Source organism: Athene cunicularia, assembly GCF_003259725.1.
Source record: "Athene cunicularia isolate RWA chromosome 4 unlocalized genomic scaffold, athCun1 chr4_part3, whole genome shotgun sequence".
Lineage (NCBI taxonomy): Eukaryota > Metazoa > Chordata > Aves > Strigiformes > Strigidae > Athene > Athene cunicularia.
The window spans coordinates 12800726-12826389 of NW_020799100.1; the positions used below are offsets into that span (position 1 = coordinate 12800726).

General features: G+C 39.1%; 1 protein-coding gene across 1 annotated transcript; it reads right to left on the reverse strand.

Annotated features, from left to right (window-relative positions):
• Window positions 1-947: 947 nt before the first annotated feature.
• OGT (O-linked N-acetylglucosamine (GlcNAc) transferase) lies at window positions 948-22281 on the reverse strand. Its single transcript, XM_026848239.1, has 21 exons — window positions 22115-22281; window positions 20809-21052; window positions 19321-19389; window positions 16245-16361; window positions 14789-14868; window positions 13231-13426; window positions 12854-12994; window positions 12537-12637; window positions 12188-12341; window positions 11984-12085; window positions 11537-11716; window positions 10126-10284; window positions 8407-8496; window positions 7213-7338; window positions 6312-6482; window positions 6075-6191; window positions 5828-5995; window positions 3862-4014; window positions 2872-3124; window positions 2566-2689; window positions 948-1989 (listed from the first exon to the last, which is right to left on the reverse strand). Exons 1-21 carry the CDS (start codon window positions 22279-22281, stop codon window positions 1815-1817), a joined length of 3087 nt encoding a protein of 1028 aa, XP_026704040.1. The 3' UTR covers window positions 948-1814.
• Window positions 22282-25664: the final 3383 nt, after the last annotated feature.

A 25664-nucleotide genomic window follows, 5' to 3' on the forward strand; every position in this document is an offset into this window, starting at 1 on the left:
GCCGCTTCGGGGGCACCGCGCCTGCGCACCGGGGCAGCGGCCGCGGCGGAAGGAGCCGCCCGCCGCCACGAAGGGGACGGTGGAGGGAAGGTTGTTAACGCCCTCGCGGTACCAGCAGGGGGGGCGAGTCCCGGCAGCCCAGCTCGCTCCCCCGCGGTGTGCGGGCAGCCATGGGCCGGGCAGGGCGCAGCCAGCGCCTGGCAAACGGGGCCTCGAGCAAAGCCCAACCAGGAGAGCAGCTCACACAGAATCGTCTGGGTTGGAAGGACCTCGAAGATCATCCAGTCCAACCGTTCACCGAACACTGACAGTTCCCAACTACAGCAGATCCCTCCGCGCTGGGTTGACCCGACCCTTAAACCCCTCCAGGGATGGGGACTCCACCACCTCCCTGGGCAGCCCATTCCAACGCCCAACAACCCGTTCTGGAAAGAAATGCTTCCTGATATCCAGTCTAAACCTTCCCTGGTGCAACTTGAGGCCATTCGCTCTTGCCCTATCACTTGTTACTTGGTTAAAGACTTGTTTCAAACTGCAGTCCTTTGACCCACCAGTGAGATTTAGGAGTTGCGGAATGCTATTGCTGCTTATTCAAACCAAAAATATTAATTTACACATAAGCCATGACCTTCAAGGTACTACAGGGTGTGACCTGAGGTGAGAGCACCCTGATGTCCAGAAGAAACAAGCTGCCATGAGGCCCCAGAGCACTTCCAAATTAAGCATGCAACACATCCCAGAGCCTTCACGTTCAAGTGGGGTTTGTCTAACCTAGTGAAGACAGAAATATCTCTACATACAAGATCTACACTTACCTGGAATCATTTCTGCTGAAATAAATAGCATTATTTAAAATAATATGACAGAAAGGAAGACAAAAGGCCAGCAGTTCAGAATACTTTTCCGACAGCAGCACAAGTAGGGCAGCAGAAAACACAAAACACTGGTCAAATCAGTCAAACTGGCAAACCAAAGCTTTATTTTTTGTTTAAAGTCTTTGCTACAGTACCTAGGACTGTGACTCTATACATAATTAACAATCATTCCTGAAAGATCTGTATTTGGCACCAGTTTGTGTTTACCTCAAACACTTGTGGGGAGGATTAATTTCAAATCAAATTTGGTTTTTCAACAGAGGAGCTGCCATCATGAAGCCAATTAGCTGAGTTATTGGTGAAGCTTAAAAACAAAACAAAAAAACCAAAGTCCTTATCTAAACCAACACATTACAGAGAGCTCCAAAACAGAGGTCAAACATTAAAAGGCTGATATAGGCTCAAGTGGTTTATAAAACCTATAAAAAAAGACTACACCAGCAAATATGCCCTTTCAGTCCACACAGTTTAGAAATTAATGCAGGGAGCAACACTCGCTAGCTGGAAATCTTGTCATGGGAGAACCACACATATACCAACTGGAGCACCAAAAATCAAATGTTAAAATGCTCCAATTCCCAGTCCACGTAAAAGGAGAGAGATTCATAGGAAGATTAAATCAATCCATGAAATTATAATTGGTTGGGCAGTTCAGACTTCCCCCAGCAACCACTATCACTCATACACACAGGCTCACATGTACACGGCTCAATCCCATTCAAATTCCTCATGGAATAAAAGGATCCCAGGCTCCATTGAGTCTTTTCCTATCATGCAAGAAATAAGTCTGGCTGTGCTTTAATCACCATCATGTATTACTTCAGCCACAGAGTACCAGGCAGATTAAGTAGAAATGCACTGTTTTTAGCTCATCATCTCTGCAGAAGTGTTTGGGAGGCTCAGTTCCTGGAGAGTTCTGGGTGGGCACACAGTCTCTCTTCATGCAGACTCACTGGCCTCTACTGGCTTAATCATGTGGTCTGGCTTGTTGCCAGCAGCATAGTGATCCCACATCTGAAGATAAAGCCGCTCCAGGTCCATTGTGTACTGCTTGGTGTTGAACAAAGGACTGGATATTCTCTGCTTCCAGACTTTGCCACGGATTTTTTTCAGGCTACAAAAAGAGTTAAAAGCAGTTACAAAAGGTTCCGAACACTTCATAATATTGTTTACTTTGAAAGCTACTCTTTCCAGCTCACCTGGAACTGCACCCCCACTTCCAACAAATTCGTATTTCTGTTTTATCTACTAATCATTCCTAACAAAGATCAGCATGACCACTTCAACTCAGAAAAGCTCCAACATTAACGCATTAACTTGCGGCATTATTTGTACTGCGGTAACTTTTTACAGTGCAATTTTAACTTGCAGAAGTGACAAACTGCTTAACCTTCAATATAAAAGGAACAAAGGTGAACTGTAATTGCACTCTTTACCAGGTAAGAGCCTGAACACAAGCAACTTCTTCAGAACAGACATCAGTGTTGCTCAGTTGGGTGCACTGTTAGATTTACTGTAAAAGCAGAAGCTGACTTAAACTGCAAGACAAGAAACCTCGACAAGGATTGCCTAGCTATTTTAAATATTAAAGTATTTGCAAGATTTAAAACTACCGATGTCTCAGCACTGTGCCCAAATACAGCATCAACATTCTTGATGTTACCACATTACACAATACAAGTTTGCTTACTATTCCAGATCAGTTCCCAGTTTCACAGCAATATCCTCATATTCCTGTCTGCTTTTTGCAATGAGCTCAAGACAACCCAGGCAAGTAAGCTGGGAGGCAGCAACTCGTGATGCAAGAGTCTCGCCTGTTAAAAAAAAGAAAATAAATTGGCAACAGGAATAAGCTTATCAAGTAATGTTGCAAAGTATGAGTTATTTTCCTTCTGCCTCTACAAGATGCAATGAAGTCTGTTGGGCTTGCTGTCTCTTAAAAAAATTTAGTTACATTCAAACCCATCTGTTCTATGCTGGTTCCCCACTGCGTTACCTGGCATAGTGACCATCGGAGTCCCTGCCCAGAGCACATCCATCCCAGTTGTGTGCCCATTGCAAAGCGGAGTGTCTAGACAAACATCAGCCAATTGGCCTCTTCTCACATGTTCTTCTTTGGGGGCAACAGGAGAAAAGATGATTCGGTTTTGGGAAAGACCCAAATTTTGTGCATATTGCTGAATATTGGGTTCTCCTACAGCTGGGAAACGTAGCAGCCACAGCACACTGTTTGGAACTCTTTTTAGGATCTGTACAAAAATAAAGAATCAAATACAGAAAGTTTGGTCAGAAACATTTCCTTTTTTGAACTAGAGATTACCACATAGCAAAATGAAGCAAAAGGCATAATCATTCAAAACTTTAATCTTCTGAGGTATAGAACAGGAAAAAACCATATCACCATTTCAAGTGGAATAAATATGATTTCATTTCTAAACCCACTGAAGGGGACAGCAACCCTGAGCAATAATTCATAGAGCAGTACTTAAGAGAGAAAGCCTTGAAATCTGTGATCCCCTTTAATTATAGGCCCATGCTATGGAGTATAAAAAAAATTATCCCTCAAGTAACTCTCAGCAATAGACTATAAACTGATATTGATACAGACACTCAGTGCTCAGGTCTATCAATCTACCAGCTGCCAAGGCCTCATTTGTGCCAAGACCTCAAGTTATGACTTCATTGTGCAGACCAGATAAGACCAAACTTACTTCACAATGGAGTACCAGCACACTTAAGCTGTTCAAGACATAATTTTTCATTGGCTAGAAGCAAAGATGAGATTTGAAATCAATCTAAAAAATTCCACATTCTGTTAACACTAAGTCCTGCAACATGAGCACTGTAAGGATTCAAACAGCTCAGGGTCAACGTTTTCCACAGAACAGTTACAATTTTAACATGCATGAGGTTTCTGCTAACTCGAACAGAACAGCTGTGTTCCAGAAGTCTAATCTTAGATTTTATCTTAGATACAGATACTCACATTAGCCCACATCTGCAAAGTGGAAGGATCAATCTTATACAGCTGATTGAAGTTACAGTATACAACAGCATCCTCTGGTAAGCCATACTGAGAACGGGTAGTAACAATTATAGTTCGTGGAACTTCTTCACCAGTTGCTGCTTTGTTGTTAATCTAAAGAAAAAAAAAAAAAAAAAGCTATTGGAACACTGAAATTGCAAGAACCAGGACTATGCCCAGTGGAATTATCCTGAGACACGCTGCAACATTTGCTAGCATTGTAAGTTACTGTAAGCATATCTTTGGTTTTACTGTACCAGTTGTCTACTTACCCATAACAAGAATTTGATTGGTATGCCTACACGCTTGTGCATACCACAATGTTGCAACTACCAAGGCACAAAACACGGGGCATTTTCACACCCTTGCTATATCTCCCTGAAATTCTAAGTAACTGGAATAACTGGAAAGAAGAATCATATAAAGAGGCATTACACATAGACTCCTCCCCTCCATAAGGTCACTTAATTTCATTTTTGGTCTCAAGGAAATGAAGACTTCAAGGAAGAATCAAAAAGTATTTAGAAAGCAAATGGGGGTTTATGGTTTGTTTTACTTTGGTTGGTTGGGGTTTGTTCTGTTTAGGTTGGTTGGGTTTTTTAAGATAAAATACAAGAGGCACAGGACAGATAATCAAGACTGAAGATACAGACTAATATTTAACAGACTGGCAAGGAACTAGCTGACAAGGCAATAATGGGAAATGCTGAAAATTGGACTAGAAGAGTTACTAATGGTCTGTCAAAAAAGAATGGATCTTTCAGCCTTCACAAAGAATAGGAATACGTTAAGAAAAAGTGGCAGAGTATGAAGTTGGGATAATCACAATACCATGCAAGAGTCGAGGATTAGTAAAACAAAAGTTTGTGGGTTGGTTTTCTTTTTTTTTAAAATGAGAGGCAACGGTGGGATCAAAGACAGACAAAAACATCAGTACAGACAGAGCAAAACAGGTACTTAGAGCCTTTTTCTTTATTTTTATATATATGTATTTTACATACATATATATTTAAAATTTAAGTTCAGTGGCAGTGCAGCCAGCCAAAATAAGTGTACTATTGACAAACGTGATGTGAATGATGACTCATTGTCATTGACTCCGTTGGAAGATGCATGAGGTAATTTAGTTCAACAAAAGTTGATAAAAGTGCTACTTATCCAGGTCACTGAGGAGACCTCATAAACACAATGCACAGTTCTCGTCAACCTATGCCCAAAAGTAGCTGATATTAAATTAGAACAAGCACAAAGAAGGGTTATATTAGTGTGATCAAGAAACAGAATTCTTGTTTTAAAAAGTGGAGCTTAGATTGTTTCATCTTGCTGGCAGAGACTGCAAACTGAAACACATTCACAAGTCAAGAGTTATGCCAATGTCAAAATACAGTATTTCTGAAAAGAAAAAGTTGTTCTGCAAAGGAAGAAGTAACTGTCACTATCACTAAAATCCCAAGAACTATTAAGCGCTGAGAAGCGGTGGTACAGTGCATACAAAGTTCAGAAAGATGTAAGGAGATGAATAAACATTGTTGAGATACAGCCAAGTAACTTTGCCTGTATTAACCAGCACTATTTTTCTAAAGGAAAAACACAACCAAATCTGGGGAACAGCTCACAAATGCCCTGTAGGCTGTAGGCAATGAGCAAGTCTTGCCTTCAAATTCTGAACAACCAAGTGTCATCTCTACGCAAGATTAAATTTCTTTGGATGTAGATACCTTTTGATATAACCCCTCTATCTTTAAGGGGAAAGATCATCTTCCAGTACAGCTGTGGCTTGTAACCCATGTGTTTCATTCAGTACAAGAACTAAACAAATCAACATGACAGAAGACAGATACTTGTTTGGACGTTTTTCTTCCTTGTTATGTTAAAACATACAAATATAACAGAAAACCCAAGAGAATAGCATCTTGAAGTGCCTCACCTGAGTAGTTGCTAATCCATTACTGATGTTGAATCCATTGATAGTTATCTGGATTTGCCCACGATTAATCATCTCGATCACAGCTTCTGCAATTGTGTTCATAGGAATGACTGGCATACTGAGGGCAGCACTGCCGTCTGCATTGTCACAGCTGTCAGGACACTTCATCTAAGATAAATCACATAAGCATGAGAGACAGTACTGGCTTCAGTCCCTAAGACTGAACACACAAAGGAGTAGCTCTCACCTTAACGATCTTGACATCAGGGAGACTGTCAAGGAAAGCCTTCAAGTCAATGCCATTCAAAACAATTCTGTTATCATAAATATGACCATTGGACTTGAAATCAATGACTGCTTTTTTCTGTTAAAAAAAAAAGTTTAAAAAAGTTACAACATCCCTTACCAAGTACTAAATTAAGTCCCATTTTATAAAGACAGCTATAGAAAACACCTACTTTTCTTGCCCTATCTTCCTACATACCTTCAGATGGGGGAACATGTTGGCGTGGTCTCCAATAAAGAAAGTGTTTGGCATGTAAGCTAATTTCTCTGAATATTGCTCAGCCACCTCAACTGGGGAAGTTTCTTTATCTGTGATGATATAATCCATGAACAATGCCCCACTGGTTCCAGGATAACCTAGCCACATTGCCTAAAAAACAAGAAAGCAAGGCTCCAGTCCCAGGTGCATTGCAAAAATAAAGGAAGCTGAAAATCAACACAGTTAAAGTTACATTTTCCACAGATTCTTGTTCCTTCTTGTGCTTTAACTGAAGAAGAACACCTCTAACCCCAAGTTTTCACTACTGAGACAGAGAACAGTTCAAGGATGTTCTGAAATTGATCCTTCAAGCAAAAGGCCAAAGTATCTGACTACGTGCAGCTATAGCCCAAATACACCTTCCCTTAGCTGAGATAACTGCCATAGCCTAGAGTCACTCTGATTCAGGCCTCTCCCATTCTCCTTCCACAGCCATTTTAGAAAAATCCTTAGTCAGAACAGTAACTGCCATTGATTCTGATTTATTCTAACTAGAATTTCACTAAGCCTGAAGAGATTAAAACCCAACAATCCATTTCCACAACTGCTTCAGATACCCCTTCTTTGTTCTCACTAATGCAAGAAAGCCAGTGGTGTACAAGAACCTCATAGAATTAAGGAGTTCTCTTTCAGGACACAGTCAACTGCCCATAAAGCACACAAAAAAACCCCAAGCTAATCTGCTTCATCAGAATGATCCTATTTGTCTCATATACATTAAGTCCTAAAAAAGTCTCTCTCACCGACCAACATGAACCTTCAATGTTTCTCCCACTCTGCCAGAAATTATTCCTACTCAACAGCGGTTTCTTGGAGATACAAAGCCCTCTAACTCAATTACCTGAATAGGTGCTGGTCTCAGGGCAAATAACTCATTTCGGGCTCCTTTGGTGTAACCATTCATATTAATGAGAATGTGTATCCCATCCTGATGGATGCGGTCTGCTGCTTTTCCATTACATGGTATCTGAAGAATAAATACATACATAAATAAATGTTATTTTTGTTTTCAGTCTTTCAGTAATAAATGTGGTTAGTCATCAGTGTACCAGTGAATAAATGTCAGCTGCATAATTTTATTTAGGTGAGACTTAAATCTCATTACTCCTGGTTTTACAGAAGTGTAAGTCCTCAACTCAATCAAAAAACTACCTGTTGAAGCCAAGAAAAATGTAAGTTTTCTAGACACATTTGAAGCAGTTGCTAACAAAAATTTTGACTGTGGTACTTAATATTGCCTCAACACACTCAAATCAGAGGAGTGATACCTAGTGTTGCCAAGCCTAGCAAGACATGCAGAAAAATATCACAAATGGACCACAGAAGAAACTTCAAGCAACACTGAAACTGCTTCAGTTCTTGGCCAAATCAAAACCAAAAACAGAGCAGAACTTCACACAAAGTATTACCAATGACTTTCAAGAAGAACAGCAAAGCCTTGGAAAATTACCTCCTGTCAGATACTGAAAGGTAAACAATTTTCAACAGTTTTAGATTCCTCCAAGAATTAATTATACAATTAGTCATTACCTACAAGCGCATAAAAGGAAGTATTTGATAGATGTCTCTAGTTCAGTAGCAGTAAAACAAAAAACAAAGGCTAGAAACAGAGACTGTAAAAACCAGAACAGCCCCACGACCATCACTCCATTAAAGCTAATTACTAATGATCAAAGCTCATGTAGGGCAAGTGGTAGATTCCCCATTAATCACTAAGCCTCTGTCCTGCTTCACTGGAGTAAAGCAAGCTTGAATATATTTGTAGTTGTGGCATCCTGACTTATCTGTGCCATTTAGATGACCTAATGGAACAGTTATTCAATACTGCTAATATTACTTTTTAATAATCACACAGGTTGTGCACTAACCACTGCATCCCAGATAAGGCGTAACACCAATACATCTACAAACTCCAGGATTCTCAAGACTAACATCAGCCTGAGTCACGAAATAATTGCAACTGAAAATCTCAAACTACAGGCTGATCTCTGTATTCATTTAGGTCTGCCAAGGTCAATGCATCAAAAAAGCTCACCTGAGATAAGTCAATGAAATGATTTGCTTCAGCCATCACTTTTACACGGAAGTTTGTACCATCATCAGGACTCAGGGCATAACAGAATACCTAGAATACGAGGCAGCAAAAATTGAGTATCTGCAATAACTTGCCAGCAAAGTAATTTTGCTATAAAACACATAGTATTGCAATTTTAAAGTACATTACCAAAATTACATCTAGTTTCATATAAATTATATTTATTTCTGTGGCATTTATCAGTTGAGAAAGAAATCCAAAACCAGGGGGCATTGGGAATTTGACACATTTGCACCAGGCCCCAGTTTGACCCAGTCCTGGTATTAGAGCATGGCACTGCATCTCGCCTAGACATATATACAACGTTCTCATCAGTGCAGGGTAAAGGAATTTTAACAAATGGATTTGCGTAAGCATTAAATTCTTCAAGAACACCTCTTAAAAGGCACCTTTGAATTTGTAATTAGTAAGAATCATAATTATGACTCAGGTTGAACAGATAAGCCTTGGGGAAGCTTTTTAACAGAAACAGTGACTAGTTCTCTCCAATTAAGGAGCTGCAAATGTGTGAGAAACTCAGGCTTGACAGGCACCTATATCTAACCCCTAGCACATACAGATACAGAATCAATATGCAGATAATTTATTATCTTGCAGGACAAAAGCATGGTTTTAGTAAAGCAATAGATAACTTTACTTCATACATAAATTAAGCTCTAGAGCTTTATAAATCCAGAGTAAGAAAGACTGCCCTTTCTTGAGCTGATTCGAGGTTAACAGGTATATTCCCCTCATACCCCATGTACTCAGACCACCAATTTAATTGTTTCATTAAAAAAAACCTGTTTCAAAGTCACAGTTCTGGTAACAATTCAAGCATGCAGCTTTGTCACAAGAACTCTTCAGACTACAAAGACTTCATGATGAGGAAAAAGCAAGAAGGTAGGGGAAAAAAGCCCAAAATCAAAACAAACCAACCAAAAGAAGGTTAATAAAAAACAGTTTTGCCAGAAGGAAAGACTTACAAACCCTTTACAAAGATAAACAAATTCTCACGTCTTGGAAGACAGGAGCTCAAAACCAGGGCAATTTAAACAGTCATAGGACAAGCCACGTAATTGGGAATTAGTTCTATTTACAGCCTCAATCCCTTAACATGATACCCAAATAAATATAGATGTGACTGTCGTTAGCATTGCTAAGTTGTACACACTCCTTCTGGAGTAAGTGTAGCATATTATTTCCCTTTGAAAAAAGAGTAGCCAGACCAATCTGAAGTTCATGTTTGTGATTCAGGAGTCCCAGAGAAAGATACTTGCAAAAAACCCAGCAGCAAATCATGAAAAAAACAGATGCGTATCCATAAATCAGAAATAACCAGGCAGTAGTAGCTTGATGTTGAAACGTATCTACTCAAAGAACAGAAGCTGAAGCTTAAAAAATGTTTTCCAAGGGCCACAAATCCTACCTGCAGTAATTCTAAGGACAGGTATCTGATTTGCCTACCTTCTCAGTAACACTTCATACTGGTAAAGGAGGATGACTCAGGATGGAGAACTCTTCAACCTTCTAAAAAAAAGCCCTCTAACAAAAAAAAAACCCCAACACCCTAAAACCTAAATTTTGCCCTTTCCCTAGCCTACCTGCCTGTACCAAGAAAAAGAAAGTGCCACTTACAGCTGTATTTAAAGCTTTAAGCATGTCATTTTGTATTTTTACCTCAAATTTGTCTGGGTTATGCATGCCTGGGATTGACTGCATTAGGTGTGAGGTTGGATGGTTTCCAAAATCAGAGCTCACATAGCCAATACGAAGTCGACCTTCACTGGCCTTTAAATCCTTGGGATGCTCATATGGTGGCTTATGAAGAACATTAATCTGTCAAGAAAACATATACAACTGTTTATAAGCTCAGGAACCAAAACCAATACTAAAGAGAGGGACAGAAGAAACCCATGAGTCTGTAGAATTAGCTTTATCCCACATTCAAGAGGTCTGTGGGCGTTTGTTGTTTCAAACCTGTGTTGTATGTATTCCATTGGACCCAAGTGCTATGTCCACAAACTGTGTTACGAGATGTCACATACCTACATTCAGCCAAGTAATCACAGACTCACTACTGCAAGTTGACATTTCTGCTTTTCTACCAGTTTATTTTTGAAGTATTTCACCCCTGATTATTAAATATACTGATACCACGCCACTATGACCAGGAAATTCTCAAACTACAAGCCACTTGTGACCTGAACAGTATTCCTGTGAAGCACCACAGCATGCTTTCTGTTCTTATGCTCACTATCTTCCCCAGACATCAGCTTTAGCCACTATCACTGACAGGATTATCAGGCTCTTGAGACAAGCCAGTTGGAAAACTAAGTGTTATCTTCTGAAGTTTAAGATCTTTACATTAGCCAATCCGACCCTTCCACTGACTGACAGCATATTTCCAGTTCTAACTGGCAATCATTCAAGTAGTCTGTCTCAACATTCACAAGTGCAACAGCTATGACTCTCTGGTTGCAGAGAAAAAGAAGTTGCATCAATATTTTAAAAATTTGCCATCAACTGCAACTGCATTCTTGGCAGCTTGGGGTGCTGTGCAGTCTTGTGGAAATGGCATACGGTTAAGTAATTACAGCACGAGAAGATAGGTTTTGGGGAGAATCTACTTCAATGTACACAAAATACTCCAAACCAGAATCACAACGAATACTCAAGTACTTCCTATTGTGATGCATCATCCCTGTAACACTGCTGCTGTCACCAGTGAAACGACTACATTTGGAAATCCCAGAGCCAATCAAACCCAAAGCTCACACATTGCAGCATGGATTCACTAGAGACAAGAATCAGGTTCAGGATGCTGGAAAGGACCAGATTTTGAGAACTACTATCACACAACTGCCTGAATCTGTTTTACTGCCAGTAAGAATGATTTACTCACTCTGCTCTTCCAAAACGCCCCTTGTATATACTTTGCAAAACTAGACGAGTAACACCATGTCCTATTTTCTACAGGTCAGTAACTCTGAAACCTTACAAAGGCTAATACTATGTATTAGATTTTCAGTAGGAACAGGCAAAACCACAAAGGACTTCAATCACAACTGGCCTGTATAAAGCTTCCTACCTTGTCCAAACACAGATTTCCATGTCTCTCAGCAATAGCCTTCCTAAAACTGTGAGAAAGGGGATACAGCATGCTATGATGCGGGTGGACAGAAGGCAGTCTGTTTTTCTCCAGCTGATCAGCTACAATGCTAACCAGCTTCTTCATTCTTTCATCATAGTCTGTCCAGTCACAGACAATCTAGAAGAGGGAAAAATTAAAAGAACATTAGGACAACAGCATCCTTTGATCTGTATCAGATATTTCACAAGTTGAGACTAATGCTTCTTCCAAAAATGAAAGTGGTAACTTCAGTAATTACTTGTCAATGACTGTATAATCTTATTTTCTGTTTTAAGGCTTAAGTCTACTCTTTACATTTAAATTAGCAATTGGTTGAGATGATCAGGCCTAGCATTTTCTGCAGAGGAATCTTAAGAATTACAATCAAAGTCTCATCTTCCTCACCTGCAAACAGTGGGCCAAATTGCAGTAGGCATCTGGGAAATCAGGTTTCAGTTTCAGAGCAGTGCGGTAAGAGGCAATGGCTTCTGGTATATTCCCTGAATCCTGTAAAGACACAGAAATGAGTCAGCAAGATAAAAATATACTCAGGGTAAGTACTCACAGTGCCCCACCATACTCTAGGAGTGAATCATTCGCATGTGCTACCTTGTGAATAGAGGCCAGGTTGCTGTGGGCATCAGCAAAAGCTGGGTTTATCTGAATGGCACGAGTGTAGCACTGCAGAGCTCCTTGCACATCCTGCATCTCCTTCAAAGTATTTCCCATATTAGAATAAGCATCTGCAAATGTGGGGCTGATTCTGAGAAATAAAGATACTATATGTCATGAACAAGAAAAGCTCCTCCTCCAGTGAGAAACCATCCCCATCCCGACTTTTGGGTTTGCAAAGCAACTATGTGAATTATAATATGCTATTGTAAGTCACTTTCTGTGCAAATCTATGGCACCTTCCTGTTACGAAAGGCTGGCACTATTACAGATAGTAATCATTTACCTAATAGCCTCTTTGTAATGCATCAGAGCTTCCTGTAACTTTCCTTGCTGTTGCAGAACACTTGCTAAATTTGAATGCGCAGCAGCAAACTCTGGAAACACCTGGGAGAAAAAGAAACAGAATTTGTCTCTCAAATGCCTCAAATAGACCACATGAAAAATAAAACACCTGTGCACTTCTCTTACTCTTCTTTTTACATGACTCGTGCCTCTGAGCAGACCCTCTCCACTTATGACTGAAGAGGGAGAAGACTTGTGTCGTATTACACATTTCCCAATTTTATTTTCCCACCTTTCCCTCAGCACATTCAACTGTACCTCAAGAGCCTTCCGATAAAGACGGACAGCTTCCTCAATATTCCCCTGCTCCCGTTTGATGTTTGCTAGATTATTGAGAGAATCTGCGTGAGTGGGACAAAGTCGAAGAGCTGTATTGTAGCATTCTTCTGCTTCTACCACCTTCAAAAAAAGGGATACTGTTAATACGGTGATATTTGTTGTAACAGCACTGTTTATGAGAAGTCACTATACCCACCATTTTAAGTTTCAAGGTAAGAATTTCCTAAATTATTTGTCCTTATGACTAAGTAAATGAGGGTAACAGCCCATCTTAATAAAGTTGGTGACAGCTTGTGTCTAAAATAAACATTCACTCTACTTTTAAAAAATTTTTAAGGAAATAAAGTACTCCTTACACTGCCCTTCTCCTTCAAGGCGTTGGCCAAGTTACAGTAGGCGTCAGGGAAGTGGGGCTGTAGTTCAATAGCCCTCCTGTAGGTGTCTATTGCTAGGTCTATTAGTCCTTGCTCGTAATACACACAGGCAAGGTTGCCGTGCACAACTGCGTGATTTGGACTCAAACTCAAGGCCCGTAGATAAGCTGCTACAGCTCTGTAACAAGAAAAAGAGGTGAACAATCATCCACAGAGTGGCAACTATATTTACCTGGGTCATAAAAACAACCTTCAAGGGATATTATTAACACACACAAATTTGTCCTGTAAAATGCTACTGAAAACACAAAAGAATACTGCCTGAAATAAAAAAACAATCAAGGGATGAATTATTATTAATCATGTTATTTTAAAACCATGCTGTATTCTGTAATGACTAGCAGACTAGAAGTAGTACCTTGTAAAATAGGAATGTTTTCCTCCCACCTGATGCTGTATAGCGAACAACTAAGTCTTCTGGAAAAAAAGCAAAGCTTTTGTCTACTTTATTTAAACACTCTTCATTACCAGGACAAGCACAACACTTCTGCCCCATTCTTCTTCCAGTTTATTATTCAATTGTCATGATATAAACAGTATCATGTCTTTATTCTCTCTGTTAACCTAACACATGCATCATGCTTTACTAAATTACATGCTCCTATTGCATGATATAAATGACTGATGTATTCAAATATGATTTCTAGAAAAATCACAACAGTATACTTAAGTAAATTCTCAAAAAGGTGATGTAAAGTCTAAAATGATGAGGAAACATGCCCCTGTTTGGACCATTAATTCATGGTTAAAACAGAAATCACTGAACAATTTACACTGTGTTGTGCAACTACTTACAATAATTAACGTGTTCCCTGCAAGCTTTTATTAAATTCAGAGCCACAAACTACAGCTATCAGAAATTATAATCCAATTAAAAGATGCAATATGGTACATTGCATATAAACAACATAGCCTGGATGTTCTTCCAGAAACAAAAGATTCATGTATCAGACTAGAGGTCTCAAAACCAAGTTATTTCAAAGAGAGCACCAGTACTGCAACCCCATGAAATAATATTATGCTGGCACATAATTAACACAGAATATTCAATCAAACTTAGCTGAATTTCAGCATTTCAGCTTGTCTCACACAGAAGGAAAATTTTAGAAGAGACACAGTTGTAGTTCACATCCCAAATCACATAATGAAAACAGAGAAGTCAAGGGTTCATGCCTTTCTTGGACATCTTACCTTCATCCATCAGCCTTAATTTCAAATCTATTTTTGTCAATACTTTCAGAAACCCTCATTTTTAACATTTTATTAAGTACAGGAAGGTAACATAAAGGAATACATTCCACAGGATTTTTTTAAAGTTTTATTCCAGTAATCTGCTCTGTATGCATTTCCAAGTCATTTGCTTGCTCAGCCTACAGAAGTCTTTGCTATAGTGTACAAAAAGATTTTGTACCAGGAACCTGATTTGTATCTTGATACATCTGACAGGCCACCGACAGAGCAACAGCACTGATCTGCTCACCTGTCAAATATCCGCGCCTCCTTCAGGACATTTCCCAGATTGATGTATGCATCCAAAAAATTTGGGTCAAGTGTTACAGCCTGAAAATATTTTTGAAGTAAGTTTTGAGCATGAATACAGACACATTCACTACAAAACTTAGTTGGTTTTCTTGTTCTGGTGTTTAAAAAAAAAAAGAAAATTGACAAATCCATTCCGTAAACATCTAAGACTTCATCAATAAGCTAATAAGGAAGGAAAACAAGTTATATAAATCACAGAGCATCAGTTAGTTATCTTTAGAAACGACAGCATACACTACCTTCAAATTTATTCGTTTGCTTACCTAGTAGTTGCAACTACTGCAGAATAAAGTGTTAAACATGTTACTCTGATCATACTTAACACTCCTGCCTACACATGCTATGTTGCCTTTCATTTGTTTTTAAGGGGAGAAAAACCCTAAAAAACCTGATCCATATCCTTCATCTACTGCAAAGCAACAGAGCATTTAAAAACTTTAGCAGCCCAGGGAAATAAGGATGACTTGAAAAGAGCGAGAAAAGAGCAAATACATCGTGTGTAGGAAAACTCAGTAGTCATTTAACTAAAAGAAAACATTTTCCCTCCCTTCAAAACTAATAAAATGCAAAAAACTTAAGAACCAATAAATTTACAGAAGATGCAGTAATAAGCAACATCTGAATATCTGAGAGGCCATATTCTTACAGTTTTTCTCATGGGATTTCCAAATTAAAATACTTTAGAATCTATCACTAACTAGACACAAATCCAAAAAAAAAAAAAAAATCCAAAGCAGTTATAATTAGTTTTGTAGATCTTAAGTCAAAAATACCAGGAAGAAACCGCCCACCACATCTTAAATCTTCTTAGGTCATTTTAGATACTTAAGAGATTTGTACAAATCTCTTAAGATGCTAACTAGATACTAACTAGAAGGTATCAGACAACTAGTTAATGACATTAATCTAGAGAAGTCTGAAACAGCAGTGGCAAAAAATAATCCTGGAGAAGAGGAATTAGTGTGTCCTTTAAAACTGTTCTCCTTACTCAAAGAACAGTAATACCGAAATAAAATCACAATGAAAAATTATTTTATGCAGGAAGCTGTTTCTCCCTCTCACACACAATACATTATTCTCATCAAATTAGACTTTTAAAAAAATTATTCCAGAAAAGGTGTTTAAAACAACTTAATAAATTTTCTTACATTTGACATGTATGTCCTTAGAGCAATTCTAAACATATCTCCCTAGTGGCATACAGGCAGTCTGAAACATCAGAAAGTTTAAAAAAAAAAAACAACAAAAAACCACAACAACCCAAACTATTAATATAGGATGTTAACTAACAGGATCCTAAAAAGTTCTATGCTGATCAAAATATTTCTATCACCTACAAGCAGCCAACTGCATGTGCATTAAAATCTAGCAGAGAAACTGGCTCAGATAGTTACCTTTTCAAAGTGATGAATTGCAAGCCAAATTTCTCCTTGGGCATTGAACACACAGCCAAGATTACTCCAAGCCACTGCAAAGTTTGGTTGAGTCTCAATTGCTTTTAAGTAACAGGCCTTGGAACAGTTAAAGAAGAGAGATACAAGGGAAGGGGAATATTTGTAAAAAGAAAAAAAAAAAGAGAAAAAAAATTGTTAGTATGCCTTCTCTAACCAGCCAAAAGTGACCCTGCAGTATAGGCTAGCTTGCGCCAAAACTAATGCGCTGCAAACTGTTGTTGATCCTGCGCCAGCGCAAACCAAAACCCAGGTGCAAGCCCACCATTCTTCAGTTATGCTGATAAGAAATTAACATGCCCTCGGACCAGGTCACCACAGAAATCACCTTAGAAATAGAATTCAAGTAGTTCAACAAAAATACCTGTTGCCTTGAAGTGCATAAAACCAAAAAAATGACTGTGTAAAGACAACTTCACTGTGAAATAAGGTTATTAAATCGTGAAATCTTCTAAAACAGATAGAAATTACTTGGAAAAAAATTAGAAAAACTACTGAAAAAGATGAAGCCCTTCTTCGGTTTTAATGGTCCTCGTCAAGTGAGATGACACACCCAGTTCCCCAGTCTCTTCCAATACAATCTGCAGCTTCGAAACCTCAAATGACAGGATTGCATGAAGGTTTAGGTCCCTGTAATGCAAGCGCAAGAAATCGCTGCGCATCCTAAACAGCACGGCGCCACGCTATCGCTGCGAACTGCTTTGCTATATTGATTGCCCCTAGATCAGTGAACGGCCAACCAGAATCATTAATCTACCAGACAGGCCCATACAGAAACTCGCATATTAAATTTGATGTCTGGACTCTAAATGTGTTACAACCCAAATTTTATCCAAAAGGCTACAGCCTGGAGCTTGGGCAGTCACCCAATCAGAGATTAATCATCTAATCAACCGTTCACGAGGGCTTAATCGCACGCAATGCGCGTTACCGCTGCGCAGCCTTTGCGCTACTGCAGGATCACAGCGCATCATCAGAAGAGCAGAACGCTGCAATCCAAACAAAGAAGAAAAAAGGAAAAAAATGAACAACCAGAAGAGTTAGAAGCTTTTACTATTAACTATCTCCAATTATTTCTTTAAAAAAATATTTTAATTTACTTTTACTTTATTTCTTTGAAAGAATTTGTGGCTACTAGTATAAAATATTCTTACATTACTTGCTTGTAATTAAATATTTTAAGCTGTTTCTGAAGCCACAAGACAGAAGATTCAGGCATGGAGGCAAATGGTTTTGCTGTGGCAGTTACAAACCCGTTACCATATTTCTCATCATGTGACTTTTCGGTGCGTTCCTTGCTGGAAGAGGAGGAGGAGGTGTGTGTCTGCCCTAGATCCAGGCCTCGAGCTCCCTTCAGCGAGGCACCTTACGCATGGAATAGGAGGTTTCACCCACCTGAAACCTTCTAAATACAATATCAGTGGTGAAAAACCAAAAACAAGAGAGAAAATAAAACAAGATCATTAGTAAGAGTTCAACAAAGCAATTGCATTTTTTTGGATATGTCTTAACACATGGGAATGAGGACAATCTGTCTGTAACAAGGGAGACATGCAGAAGGGAGAGGGTTAATCAGGGCAATTGCATACAGCAGGGACTTTTTTTTTTGGAAGAAAGGCTCTGAAATATCTACAAAGAAATTAAATTTTAGTTCAAACTGTAAGGAATCTGCTGGCTTGATCTTTCAAATGGACTGATAACCAAAGAAACACATTGCAATTTACTCAAGATGTTTTTCCTCATTTATTAAGTTCTCACAAAACGGAATAACACTTTCAAACTAGGTGTCTCCAGAGCTCTGAAACAAAGAAGTCAGCAACCTAAGGCAGGCGCAGTGTCTTGGCCTATACCAGTCACACTAAAGCTGCAGTGAAGTGCAATTCATGTTAGCTGTCCGCTTGGTGGGCTGAGAACCAAGTGTCTCAAAGACTGTTCAAACTCTAAATGCTGCTACAAAATACTTTCAACCTGGATCTGACCAAATCAATCAGGCTGCCCTAGGATGGTACGCACATCCAAGTTGTTAAGAGAAATCAAAAAAATAATGAACTTTGAACCTGCGCTCCCACAACCCCGTAAAGATTGTAACCCTCCCCAAATGGTGCTGCAGCCAAACAGACAGCTACGCTGTTCATACACTCCACTTTTTAGCATGCGCGTGGGGCTTGGAGTGACAGACGTGGAGTCCAGAGTGTTTCCGATTTCTCCACACTCCTCACCCCTGCAGCGCGGACGCGTAAGGTGGCTTGTAACAAGACAATTTCTTTGTGAAATCCAACTTTTAACACGCCAAGAATTTTAAACTCATCTTGGTGTTCGAATTCTCAGTTTAGGAAACACAAGACTGCTAGAAGCCACCTTTCCACTACAGCAAGTTTTCTTTCGATCAGTTCATTTCCCAAACAAACCAGCTTTGTCCTTCCGATTTCTTTATTTTGGGGGAGGGGAGAGGGAAGACATGAAGAAAAGATATTCGGGGGGTTCGCATACTGCAGCATTTACTAGCCTTTCTTCCACTATCAAGGGAAGGGAAAAGTTAAAAAGAATAAAAATCTTTAAAAGCCCATATTACAAGGTAACATTTGGGTAAGTTTCTTCTCCACTTACAAGCCACAAAGGACTTTAGAAGAGCAGCGTTTTCAATAGCACCTGCATCGTACAGTGATCTCGATCTAACCACAGGCTCTCTGCTTGGCACCAGCAGGCAAGCCTCAGATTTGAAGGACTGTTACTTATTTCCAGATAAGAGCATGATGGAGCCCCTGCCCAATACTTCAGAATGGTATCAGATAGTCTAGTTCAGCGGAAAGGCTCGGTAATGTTCCGTTTCTTGACTTAAACCATCTTTTAAACATGGACATGCCATATCTTGCCCTGCAACTACTCTGGGGTGTTTTCAGTGCCTTCAGTTTTCAGCAGTTTTTCAGACTGTCTGTAGATCAACGCAGATTTGAAGACTTGGTGCAAAGTTCAATTTTTCAAAACACTGACGTTTACATGTATTCTACCCAACACCTACCTTGGCTTCTTCCAAGCGACCCAGGGCTTTGAGCAGGTTCCCCAGGTCACTACGAACACAGTACAAGTCCTGAAAAACCAAAGTCACACCATCAGCTTTGAGACTTCAGACACCCCAAAGGTCTTCACAGAGAACTTGCAAAGGAACACCCCAGTCTCTCTATAGCTTATTTTATATTCTTAATAAATACATCACAAATGTAAATTATTTTTCTTGACCTAACAATACAGCTGACAATCTTACCAATTTCAGTACTGTAAAAACAAAATCATAAAGAAGTAGAAAAAAAAAAATTTTTTTCACACAATTACTCTTTATACAGAAAACCAAAACGAACTGTCCCCTACCAAGCTTAAGTTCTTTTGCCACGCATAACCATTTGAAGCCCCCCCCCCCTTTTTTTTTAAAGCATGACTGTAAATTTGTATTCTTAAAGTGCACAATGGCTGTTATGGCTTTTAAATAAATTATATAATGGATTTTGCTTCCTGTATCTCCAAAACTGTTTTTCTCCCTGTTTTTCCCACTAATTCATCTATTTTCAACAGCGTTGCCACATGTTCTTGTTCTTTAATTTGTAACCACAGCACAATCTGCAACTGCATTATCTAGCAGTAAAGACCACAGAGAACAGGGACATTTTTGACAATGCTAACAAAAGAAGTTTCCAGCTTAAACAAAACTGCAGTCCTGTAAGAAAACACCATCTTACAGTATTTCTAACCAGTGCACAAACTCCACTAGTGACACCACTTAGCATAGTAAGTTAGACAAGTTCATCTAGGCTGAAGAACAGAATTAAACAAGATTCTGAGTTCCTGATGAACTGGGTTCACATTTGCTTTTCCAAAGGAAAAAGGACATATGCACACCAGACTGATGCTGCATCTGAAGTATTTTTTGACAAAACATATGACCAAACAGCAAACAGATACTTTCATCATGCTGACTAATACTATACAAATTATTTGAGTACAATGCAAAATAAACAGAAGATAGCAGTCTAAGACACTGTTTACTAAAAACATCAACTCAAAACAACTACAACCAAAGTCCAAATACTGGATCTATTTTATAGGAGTCACTTACAGACACTCAGTTTCAGCCTATAAAACAAAAATGATGCTTCTGTAAACCAGTCCACAGTGGAAATCTAACCAAGGCAACTCTCATGACATTTCCGACTTCAGAGGGGAAAAAAAAACCAAAACAAACCACAAAACCAATTCCTTGCTTTTGTTATTTCAACAATACAGATAAGTACACAATCAGCAGCCCTTACTGTATTGCAATATAAAACTTTCTGTGACAGAAGTCTTTCAAAGATCCTTAAGAAAAGTATTAAGTAGATCTTTAAGTTTATAATGTACAGCTTAGAGGGAAGGGTTATCATTTGTTCATTCTTTGAAACCTGTTATTTGTCCTGGGGAAACCTGTCCTGGGACAGTAGTAAAGTATGGAGTTCTTCTAGAAAATAGTGTTACTTACAGGGTTGTACTGAAGGGCAGACACATAAGCCTGTACTGCTCCTTCCATATCACCTGCAGCTACCAGCGCAGCAGCCAAATTAATATATCCATCAATGAAATCTGGTTTGAGGCGTAGTGCATGTCTATAATGTTCAATAGCTTCTTGGAGCTGTCCACGTTCCTTGTACACATTGCCTAGATTCGAGTAAGCTTCGGCCAACAGTGGATTCTGTTTAATAGCCAAAGTGCTGAAGTGAGCAGACCTGGAGAAAATTAAGATAAGTTAGCTAAAAAACAAAACGAACCACTCTTGACTTTTACTGTTTGCCTGTTTACCTAGTTACCTAATGAACAGTCATGCTTAAGCAAGCCAAACATACAGCCAATAAATGTGGACTTAGAGCTGCCTTGTATGTTTAGCTTCTCCTAGTTTAAATTATCATTTCTCCTGTTCCTGTTTTACATTCTACTGAAGAAAGACAACTCTCATTTACGATCAGCAGGGTTCAAATCACCTCACCAAATCTGAACTCAATGCACTTGCAGAAAGCACTACAGAAATCCTGTGAAGCCTCTTCCAACATTCGTATGCTTTAAGCAATATTCCACTTGATACTCTTTTCAAGAAGCAGGACATAGCTGACAGACGAAGATGTAAAATTCTGTTGTATCCTCCCCCATTTTATTTTCCTGTAGCAGAACTGTTATTACAACTTCACTGAGAAGCCTATATAAAATAAATCTCAGTGAAAAGTTCTTACTTCCTTCATCAGCACATGCAGATTTACACCTAGAACAAGTTCAAAATGCTTGAGGCACAGAAAGCAAGATCAGGAACAGGCAAGCAGAATGAAGTGAGATGCAAGTTTCAGATGATAAAACTCCTTAATTAATCAGGCTGTTTTGCAGCAGTGTTGCAACTTAAAAAAAAAAAAAATCAAAACCAAACCACAAACCTCCACACTGCAGGTGGAATAAAGAAAAACTTTTGTTTACACATGCAAATACCGCCAATACACACAGGTGCACTGGACACTCCAACATGAATGTGTACAACATGAAAATAACATGAGAATAATTGTATTATCTGTTTTTGTTGCAAAGCTCTCGATTCTGATTTGTATTTCTTTTACCCTAAGAAAATTCAAAAAGGATAAACATTATCTTGACTAGTCCTTACCAGTGCCATGAAGTTAGTGAGTATTTGCATTCAGTGATTAAAAAAAGAAATCAGTGCTAGAATAGAACTTTTGTCAGCTATGCTCAGTACTGTTAAGAGGTGCAAGCTATAAAGCAAGCTTAACAGAACACATCAAGTCTCGTACCTGTCCAACCTGCGACACTGGAAGTGAATGGACGATAGTAATAAAAGCACACCAGTATTATCAGGCTCTTGTCTCCAAAGCTGCATGCAGTGTCTCTCTGCTGCTTCAAAGTCTCCTGCCTGATATTCACGATGAGCCAACTCCGCTAACCCTTGGAAGGAAAGCATACGTTTCGTTGGTTCTGGAGAATCACCAAAACATTTAAGGGGGGAAAACAAAAAGTTAGATAATGGGAACAAAACAAAAAACAAAACAAAACAATGTGAAAAAAAAGTGTACACAACTGAAGGATGAAAATGTTTGACATTACATAAAACACTGCAGCATGTGGCAGTTTGAACTCTTTATGCCCCACTCTATTACTACGATATTTCTAACATTATCTGTACAAGTCCGTGACTTCATTAGCTAATACTAGGAAACATGCAGACTGTAATGACTGTGAATATTTGCAAGTCAATTGTTTTCCATTAACTTGAAGCATATTGAGACTCCTGACATGAAACTGAACTTCAGTTTGTAACAACAGAAATGCTGGTAGCAGAACAATGACTCCTCACTCTCCCCTCAGACTGTAAATCTTCTGCTTTGCAATATTAAAAAAAAGCTCTAAAAACTTAATAGGGAAATGCAGAACAGCAGACAAAGACTTCAAAGGACTTGAACAAAATAAAGTTTTGCTGTGCCAGTAGTGAAAGTCCATTAAAATTAAAAAAAAAAAAAAAAAAAAAAGAGCAGTGTAATATTCCTTGAATCCTCTATACTCCCTATACTCCTACACTTCATAATGAGTAAAAATTCCTTCACAGAAAAAAATATTGGCCTTGGAACAGGATCTGATGAGAGACAAACACACACTTCAATGATTACGCAACTGGCCCACAGATGGAACCATTAAACAGACAGGGTACACGAAAGGAGTTACTACTTCTGGAGGCTTAGCTGGAATAGGAGTGACAAGTGTGGAGAACAAAATACTTAAATAAAATACCACCTGTTTTAGACAAAGCATCTTAAGTGTGAAAAGTAAATAAAATTTCTTACAAAGCACAGTTCTGTATTAAATATAGACAAGTACAGCTTGGAAAAATCCACAACCATTCAACCTAGAAGGAAGTGTTGGCCTTCACATTGTGCCTTTATACCAATAACTCTTACTATTAGAAGGTTTGATTACTGCATGTATCTCATTTTTCTTCCTGAAGTCCAGTATTTCCAGTACTCAGCAGTAAAATACATTGGTGAAACACTTCCCATTTGGACCTACAGTTTCATTTAAGTGAAACAGATAAATCCTTCCTAATACAAAGAAGCACCTCAATATCTGAGTACACAGGTTTTTTGCAGTTAGGTGCTACAAAAATCCTCTGAGACTCTTTAATTCTTTTGTGAGAACGTTAAAGATAGGAAAATAATCACAAAAAGATTAGGTACAGAGTTACTAGTGTTTATTTTATGAAATTGGGATTGATGTAAATTAACTACTTTGAAAATTGCTTTTTAAGCACTAGCTAGGTTTTGAAGAGGTGATTGCAAACACTACATGATGTAACTAAAGTTGTTTTTCCAGATAGTATATTGTCTCTGTCAGTGCTGAAAACTTTAACTGTTTCACAGTAAATTAGAACTAGTGAAGCTATTTTTCTGACACTTGACAAATAACTAATCAAGTATCTTCATCCAGATTAGATACCTGTTTTCTAGGATCCTATCTTAACAGTTTTCCAAACTCTGAGTAAGGGGAAAAGTGGACTTCAGTATCTGGTTAAATGTACTGGCAGTAAACAGCTACAACTGTTCCTCAACATGAGAATGACAGCACCGTTTATGAAAGTCCAAGGTGCTGACAGGAATAATGACACTGGAGTACCAACATGCTGTTCCTCGCTCCCTCCCTTGTGCCATTAACAGCTACACAGGTTTAGCCCCTCTGGCAGTCAGTGTATTTTCAAGTCCTACTGGTGGCACAAACATAGGGAAGGGGGATAGAAGAGCATGTCCCATGGACCTGGGTAATTTATTCTTCAAATAAATTTCAATGGTGTTATTAGATTTCAAAACTAAAGGAAAAAAAAACACCAACAAAAGTTCAGATTTAAATTCTTATGATCACTTAGAAAAAAAGCTTCCAACCATTATCTAAATTCTACATTTTGCTTATTTAAGCAAGAAGTGAAACTGAAGTTGCAACTCTCAGGTCAAGACAGAAGGCAGTGCAGAAATACTGTATTTAACACGTGGGAATAAGAATTTCTGAAAGCAACAAAATAAGCGAAGCACTAAGATTTTCTTTAATTTATCAAGTCTCTTCACAAAACAACAGAAGCCCCCCAGAAGAGATATAGCAAACTAATCACTAAGCATAAAATAGCCAGTCATCTACCTCTAAACAAGTATTTTAGCGATGACCCTTGAGAAGTTAATTGAAACATACAAAGTGGAGAGCTCTTTCACGAAGTTCAAAATGAGCTAAGCTTTTAATAGAAAGTTAGCTGGAAGAAAAGTTCTGCAACCCAAAGAATCCACAACAGAGACATCAGTGGTTGCTCACTGAATCTATTTCTAAAGAAAATAACTGCAGTGAAAAGTCACAGCCAGAAGAATCCCTTATCAAGTCTTGCATATACATGAATTTATGTACTTAGGCTAACTTGTGCTACATAATTTGACTATGACCTTGGAAAAGCTGAGACCCTTCCTGAGACTTCTACAGAATATAAGCAAAATACGTCTGCACAAATTAATCACAAAAGGCCATTTCTCCCCCAGAAATAACATCCTAATCGCTTACCATACACTCATGCTCAACCTCACAGTTAGATAAAATCTAGGCCCAGACAGGAGCACTTGCCACTCCATCTGGGAGGTGATGGTGAGGAGGAGCCCAAGACTCTCCCCAGGCGTGCACCGAGTTCTTTTTCACCTCTACAGATCAGGGCTGCAAGAGGATGCTGCGCCGCAGAAACAAAGTAGCTTATTGCAGCACTTAGCCTCTCCATCTCCACTTCTGTAACGTTACCATTTCCCTTTATATCCCTACCTCTGCACTGCCATGGCATCTTTCCTCACAGACCCTATTTTTTTCCTACCTTTCCCAGACATAGTTTCAGCTTTTCCCTCTGGTTACAGAACCCCCCCAAAACCTGGGGGATAAAGCTGCGTTATCTTTTCAGCAAGCATAATGGGGTTTTTTTCCTGCTCTACAGGGTGAGATTTCTCCTCTCCCCCATCCCTCAAGTTCTGGACATCTAAACTAAATGCAGGACAGGATCTTTCTTAGCTAGCGCACGCTATCTTACTGCCCAGAAAAGCGTTGTACTTCTCGGCTATGCCCCAGAAAACCTGCTCCTTGAGCGTAGCGAGAGAGTCTGGACAAGCCAACGTACGTTTTGGATCAGGTTTTTACCCTACTTTGTCCTCTAGAAAAACGCAGTCACCTGATGGTCGGATAAATATAGCAATACGAGAGCAGCGCACTAACGCGCCGTGCTCCTCCAGGAGCGGCTCGAGGGCTGCAGCCGGGCGACGCCGACAGGAGCCCGCCGAGGGC